This window comes from Drosophila bipectinata, chromosome 3R (assembly GCF_030179905.1).
Source record: "Drosophila bipectinata strain 14024-0381.07 chromosome 3R, DbipHiC1v2, whole genome shotgun sequence".
Classification (NCBI taxonomy): domain Eukaryota; kingdom Metazoa; phylum Arthropoda; class Insecta; order Diptera; family Drosophilidae; genus Drosophila; species Drosophila bipectinata.
The window spans coordinates 15044052-15052012 of NC_091739.1; the positions used below are offsets into that span (position 1 = coordinate 15044052).

The following is a 7961-nucleotide window of genomic DNA, read 5'->3' on the forward strand; positions in this document are numbered from 1 at the left end:
TTTTTGGTTTCTTTAATTTATTGTTGGTTTTCGCATCTCGAAAGTTATACCTCTTTACATACATATGATAGGCTATTTTAGCAATTTTACTTTGCGCTTCTCTAAATACATTTTTCGTTTTTTTGTTAATTTAAATTAGTTTTCAGTTTAATTTAATTAATGATACAATACATTTCCGTCCTCCGTCCTCCTCCGCTCCAACTTTGGATTCAATTACATGTAAGACTAAACATTTATAAGATACTTTCAATATCGACAATTGTTTTAATATATATAATTAGGTATGTATATATAGATATATGTATATATCGATTTATATTATCTGTGTAGGAGCCGCAAACCCACAAAGAGAGTCCACGGCCTCAGTATATAATGGAGCTTAATAGTTTTCATTTGTTTCTCATGCATATTATTACCACTTTATCGTTAACGATTGCACATGCAACGCCTCAACATGCTTCGTCACCCACAACTCAAGGAATTTATAGTTTATACAATATTTAATATTCTTCAATGTGGCGCATCGGCATTTTCATTTCATTTCCATTTGAGTTTTTCGCCAAATCGTCCATCGCTTCGATTAATAAATGTTTATGTGTTCGACAAACAAACAACAAACCTGCGGAAATGTTGAAAATGCTATGCTAGATATGTCAGCGAAAAACATTGCTATGAGTCCGCTCCCAATGCGAATAAAATCAATAACAACTGACTGGGTCTTGTAAAGTTCAGCAAATTTTGTTTCGTACGTGTTGTATCCCATCATGATTTGGAAGTCCGTGTGAAATTTGGCATTTTTCGTTACGATTTACTAATAAATCAAAATCGAATAGATGTTGCATTAAATGATGTGCTTCTCTATGAGTGTTGCTAGTTCTGATTTCTAAAACGTTCTATCATAGTCAATAGTCAGAATCAATGTCAGTTCCTATGGCCAGATTCAAGCTTACAATAATAATCCAGCCAAATCGGAAGCGCTTCAAGAGGACCCTCTTGCTGCCAAAGGACATATCTTATGACAGCCGTTGTGTGGCTGAAATGTATTTCTAATATTGATTTTGGTGTCGAGTTTTATGGTTTGCAGACTGTTTTTTTTCCGTCTAGGTCAACACATATTATCCTATGCTATTATATGTAAATTTTTATTTTTCTTGCAAGTTTCGACTTTTATTAGACTAATAAAACGTTAGATAGGCCGTACTGGAGCTAGAGTTGGCTGCCTGCTTGTGGTATCTGCTGCTACAATATTTCGTTAGTTTCAAAGAGTAACCCGTATTGTTCAAATTGTTCAGTGTTCAGATTTTACAATTACATAGTGTGATTGATTGGCCACAAATCCTTCTATCCAGTGGCGTAGTTCTTTCTAATTGTTTCGTTTCAATTTATTTCATTTAATCTGTTCTGGTTTCTGTTTTCTGTTTCCATCGCGTCGTGTTTATTCTGGACTGCATTAAAGAAAACTTTTGGGCCAATAAAATGTTTGCTTTGTTTTAGTTATCTCCCGGCTTTGTTGTTCGATTTTCCTCCTTCTTGGCCATCTTGGTCAAAACATCCCAATTCATCAAAGACTCTGATGCACATCTGGCCAGAATATTCGATTTGATGGCCCCTCTGGACTTAATAGTTCGTAACTCGTAACTTAACGATTTAATTATCGTGGCAATCGAAGGAATAAAACTCAAATTAGCTCATCCTTACTCCCCCTTAAGTTGTATATATGTAATGCATCTATGTCAACAATTGGCTACACTTGTGGATTGTTAGTTAGTTGTACACTTGAAATGTTCCCATTCGTAAATCGAGAGAGGTGGGTTAAAACTCAAACCATTAAATTCTGATTTCGGTGGGATCCCTGCAGATCCCCTTTGAACGCAACAGAAGGATAGAGAGCTGGATCGGGTGGGGTGGTGGTCGAGTGGGAGCTCCTCCTTAGTCTCGGATGAAGACGAACTCGTTGTAGTGGTTCCAGCGATTCTCCTCGGTGTCCACGCCCGGCTTGGGCTCCGCCGCGGACCCTGCGGTTCCCGATCCGCAGCTTCCGGCCATGCGGTAGCCGTGGTCGTGCAGGTTGTCGAAGGCCTGCTCAATGAAGCAGTGCTTCAGGAAGAACCGCGACGTGTATCGGTCCGGACCGCCGTGATCCGGATCCCGGGACTCGTTCAGGGTGTCGCCAAACACCTCACGGCACTGGGCCACCCGGCCGCAGACCAGGATGCGCGACAGCTTCCGGAACTTGACGTCGGCCAGCCCGTCCTTGCCGAACTGGAAGCTGCCGCGGTAGCCGATCGTTATGCAGCCTGGTGGACGAGCATCCCGCTCGCCTCGGATGCACTCCAGCATGGCCTGGAGCTTGAAATGCTCCGCCTCGCGCTGCAGTCGCTGCCGCTCGCGGAATCCCTCAGGCAGGTGGAGCGCCTTGTCGCGCAGGAAGTCCAGAATATAGCGGAAGAGGACCCCGTCGCGGTCCAGGAAGTACCTGCCCTTGCTGTCCTTGGCCAGGGCATCCCGCTCGGAGAAAATCTCGTGCAGCAGACTGCTCTTATCCTGCAGCAGAGTTTCCAGCGTGGTCGTGTAGCTCACGCCGCCGACATTCAGTTCGACTATTTCTGGCATCCTGAGTCCTGATCGATCTCTGTTTAATCCAGTTAAATCACAGCAACACACATATGGTTGGCACACACAACACTCGCGAACTGTGCAGGTGAGTCCTTTATCTAACAGAGTTTGTTTACAGGATAACTGCTTGGTGTCTGCCTAGTGTCCGCCAAATACGTCCGAACTCGCTCACGTCTCGAATGGAACTGTTCCTGGGTTCGTACCTCTGCGAACTGTTCCTGAGTTGGCCTGGCCAAAAGCAGCCAGTTCTCTGGCGCATTTCACTCGTCCGTTGGCTGGCATTTGTGTGTATGCATTGGGGAAAGAGAACGGCCAAGAGAGGCCGAGAGTTCTCTGGAACAACCTCTCCTGGCTGCGCACACGCTAGGTTTGTTTTGATATTGGATATTATTGTTTAACAAGTGGTTAAATTTCAAAAATGTGCACGCATATTCCTGGCATATGCGCCGCAAGGGTTGCTCGGCCGTTACCGTCGCCTTCGCCCGCATCCTTTTTAATTTGATGAGGGTTTTTTCTTTGGGCCCGCAGTGCGTATACTTAATGGCCAATATGCTGGATTACTCTGTGGCAAGACAAACTGTTTTGCCACATGCGTGCGACTGAGATATCCCCTCGACTTGTAGTCCTTGTAGTCCTTGGCAAACATTAGCATTCTGCGGACGTGCCATGTGTTCATTTTTTGGAACTTTCACCCCAGCAAAGTTCACAGCGATGTCACAGCAAATTATGGCACATGGCATACTTTAAGGCGTCGCACATAATTTGTATTTTGGCATGCCAACTATCCTGGTTTCGTCCTCTCGTCCTTTGACCCCCTGCCCCCTTGGAGTGGCAACAGGCGCTGACAATTTGACACCGTGACACTGACATTAACATGCCGCAGCAGCAACATACCAGCAAATGCAACTGGTTGGCTTGGCTAGGGCTGCCTGGGCCAGTTTTTGGCCCAGTGCCAACTGGGCCACTCTCTTCCACTTTTAGGGCCACTGCCCTTCTGCCCTCATGCCCTGGCCTGGCCCTGCTCACCTGTTAGCTGTTTTTGGCATAGCCCCAATGTTGTTCAAATTTCACGCGTCCTGGAAATAGCCTTTTGCGTGAGACTCGCTGCATTTGAATTAACAACAACATTAGGACCAGGCCCCAGCGAATGGGTTCTCTCTCAGTGTCACACTCCGTTAGCCCTTTGACATGGCCGAAAGGAACTGAGATACACAACGCATACAGGCAGAGAAATAAATCTAATATCAAAAGTACACATTGCTTTAATATGCTTAATACAATGCTTAAGTTTAGAAATCCTTCCATAATATCTAAATATTTATCTTAAAAATATGCTAAAAACTTGATTATTTTTTCAGTGTAGACACCAATACAGCAACCTGCTACTAATTGCAATGAAAACTTGGCTCCCCTGGCTCCCAAATGGCTTTTAGAGCATTCAACCCGCCCAAAACCCCTTTCAGTTTGCCATCCTACGGCTTACTCCACTCATTTCCGTTTCCGTTCACTCCTGCGGTTCACCACCCTCTATCTCCTCCTGCTCCCCAGGCTCTGGCTAATGCCTCTGCTCCTTATCAGACGCCTGCCTACCCTCCGAAAAGGATTCGCGGACATGAATTTGCGGTTTTTGGCACGCATTAAGATGGCGCAACACTTTACGCGCCATTACATGTTGCCTGCACTTGTGTGCGTTACTTAGTATGTGTGTGGGTGTATCCTGCCACGCTAAATATATATGTGTGTCTGTGATGGTTGCTCTCTTGCGGATTCCGAGGCTTTTGCGAATGCTTCTTGCTTGTCTGGCTGGAGCGATCCAAATAGATTTTGTCTGTCTTTCGGTCTGGCTGTCGACAAACACAAACACCCGCAATGTGCATCGGTATGTGTGTGCCTGTATCTATGTGCTGAAGCACTTTGTTTTGACAGGGCGCCAAATTGTCGCCCCACTCACAGGAAACGCCGTTTGCAGGCTATTTCTGGTCTGTTTGCATGTTTACCTTTGGGCGCTGCCTCCGCTTCCCTGCCGCTTCCCTAAAGATGCTCTATAATGGGCTGTGTAAGCTACCTAAGTAATAAAGCGTAAAGGACAGCCCTGCCAGCGCTTTTGTCCTTTTCCACTTCGACCTTGTTGAAACCGTTTAAATGTCCCCAAAATAAACGCTCGCCTGCCAACAAGGTTCACCCTCGTCGTGCCAATCAAGTTTCCAGTGTGCAAATTGTGCATTTGATTTCCCCGGCTGTATTTTTGGCATTGGCAGAGCAAACCGAATTGGCACGCCCCAAAAATTCAATGTCAAAATAAATCAAATCAAATCAGCAACCAAGTTCAACATCATTCAGTTGGCTGAATCAACAATAAGATGCTGTATGCAGAGGGTATCAAATATTGACAGAACCAAATGGTTCGACTATCAGGGGTATACGAAGTGACCCTGCCAGTCATTTATGGCCTGTTTAGTATGTTTCGGATCTTAAGAAGGCCTCTTGAGATAAAAATCTTAAGATTTTCAGTACTTTAAATCTGATTTTTTCGATTTTAAACGATTGTCTCTATTTTAATGTCTCTCAATGTCTCACGGTTCCACACACACAAGATTTAGTTTCCCACGGGTCTTTTGTATTTATGTCATAATTTCTTAGCCCTAAATTCTATTCTATATTTTATTAGTCCTTCCAACCTGCCTGAACTGATCCACCCAACTAATTGCCTCCAGCTTAAGGCGGCTCAAGGTGATTTTAGGACCAAGCCGAACCGAAGTACTTTAGCCATCGCCCAGAGTGTCCTGGGTCCTTGCTGGTGTGCGTGTGCATAATGCCAGCGATTTTCCAGCGAGCTTAAAATGCATACAGCGAGTGCCGGCATGCGTATCCTCGAGATGCATTGACGCCGGTAGACGGTTATGCGAATGCGAGCGCGAATGAAAATGCAAATGCAAGTACCCGGCTGCTGGGCAATTTAACACCATAAGGGTGACGGACAAAAATGCCTAGAAGAAGTGCAAAACATAAAAAAGAATGCTACATATACTTATACGAAACTTATACACCCTTCCTGCGAAATTGGTTATAATTGGATGTATAGTTAAAAGATCCAAGATAAAGGTACAAGGTACATATGTCAATTTTGTCAATTTTTCGGGATCCCTTGAAAATGGGTTTTCATCTATAGTGTACACGGTGATGGCTATATCTTCCCCAATTCTCATCCGATTCTCAAGCGGAATACCTTAAACGTTTTCTGGATCGATTCTCCATCATTCTGCATCAAAATCCTGATACAAAATATTTCAAAGATTTTTTGTCCATTTTTCGGGATGGGATCCCTTGAAAATGGGTTTTCACCTATAGTGTCCACAGTGATGGATATATATTCCCCAATTCTCATCCGATTCTTAAGCGGAATACCTTAAACGTTTTCTGGATCGATTCTCCACCATTCTGCATCAAAATCCTGATACAAAATATTTTTTAGATTTTTTGTCCATTTTTCGGGATGGGATCCCTTGAAAATGGGTTTTCCCCTATAGTGTCCACAGTGATGGCTATATCTTCCCCAATTCTCATCCGATTCTTAAGCGGAATACCTTAAACGTTTTCTGGATCGATTCTCCACCATTCTGCATCAAAATCCTGATAAAAAATATTTCAAAGATTTTTTGTCCATTTTACGGGATGGGATCCCTTGAAAATGTGTTTTCCCCTATAGTGTCCACAGTGATGGCTATATCTTCCCCAATTCTCATCCGATTCTCAAGCGGAATACCTTAAACGTTTTCTGGATCGATTCTCCACCATTCTGCATCAAAATCCTGATACAAAATATTTTTTAGATTTTTTGTCCATTTTTCATGATGGGATCCCTTGAAAATGGGGTTTTCCACTATATGGCCCACAGTGATGGCTATATCTTCCCCAATACTTATCCGATTCTCAAGTTATGGTTAATTTTCGAAAGAAAATTATGACGAAAACCTTGGGGGACGAGCTTAGACCCGGGTTGGCCAGTGGTATTTCTTCATCGCTTTAAGAATCCTGTGAAATGTCAGGTGTGACTTAAAGTCGTTAATTTAAAACTGAAAAAATGCATTCCATGTGCCAGACGTTGATTTTATTCACTGGTGACAGCAACAGTTTGCTTCTAGCGAACACGCCCGTCCACATGGGCCTCGATTTTATCCCCTGGCCCTGGCCCACTCCCCCGCCTGTTGCCACACTTTTGACGGCCCTCGTCCTGCCATTGTGTGCGAAGGACATGCCCGAAAGTATGGAATACAAAAACCTTCCGGCATGACTGCCAGGCTTTATGCCATGGTGTATGTGGCTAAGAGTTGCTTTTTGTAATTTTTACATTTCTGCCTTAGCGTCATTATTAAAAATAAGAGATGCTCGGCAACTGTATCTGGTTGGCTCTGGTCTGGTTTTGGCCATGGTTCCTTCTTGTTTTACATGCTCTAAATGGATTATTCAAAGCCCGGCCCATAAATCGTGCTGGGCCTTCAAAAATCTACAAGTGGAGCGCAGTTGCAGTTGCACGTCCCTGACAAGAGCAATAACAGCACCACCATTTGGCCCAAACCAACGACACTGTGAAAAATGATGAGTCTTTAATATGAAATAGTTACCCTCGTGGGAAATAATATCCCTATCATTCATGGCAATTTTTACGAGTGCCGAACGAAATGCCATGAATTTGTTTACAGCCATTGTGCCAGACACTCTGCCCCATTCTCTCGGATTCCCTTTATTTTTCTCTCTTGTTGCACTTATCGACGCTTGTTGCACGTCCGTTGCGCCACAACAAATTTCGCAGAAAGCTGTTTTCAATCTCTCGCCTCGTGGCTTTCCCTCCCCTCGCCACTATGCTCTTGGCTATTTTCGTTTTCGTTTTATTTATTTACGTTAAGCCCCTCGCTGCACCCTTCTATATAGTGCCAAGGACTCCGCTCCAGAACAGGATATCTCCCATTCAACCCCGCAACAGTCCAGTTCCATTAGCCACGGAATTGCTGTGGAATATTCCGTACACGTTCTGCTGCTGTGGCAGATTTATTTTCAAGTTTCTGAAGAGTTGGACTGTTGTTTGGGAATCCGATTTCGAATATAGCTCAAATTGGCGCTAAAAAGGTGAAGCTGTATCTAATTAATCCGGGCCACCAATGATTGGGCTCCAATGGAGCTGAAGTGTGATTCAATTAGAGAAAGTTTGGCGGAAATGCCGAAACTTTTTCATTCATAAAAGCCAAAAATACCCGGGGCGAATTTATCAGCTGATTCCGCTTTGGCGGCAGATGGCTTCTTGGCCGCAGTTCTCTTGGCCATTTTCAATCGTATTCCCATTCCCGGTC

General features: G+C 44.1%; 1 protein-coding gene across 1 annotated transcript; it reads right to left on the reverse strand.

Annotated features, from left to right (window-relative positions):
• Positions 1 to 2814, reverse strand: Ktl (BTB/POZ domain-containing protein Ktl). The gene has a single exon (XM_017248326.2). The coding sequence runs from the start codon at positions 2611 to 2613 to the stop codon at positions 1930 to 1932; it is 684 nt and encodes a 227-aa protein (XP_017103815.1). The 5' UTR covers positions 2614 to 2814; the 3' UTR covers positions 1 to 1929.
• Positions 2815 to 7961: the final 5147 nt, after the last annotated feature.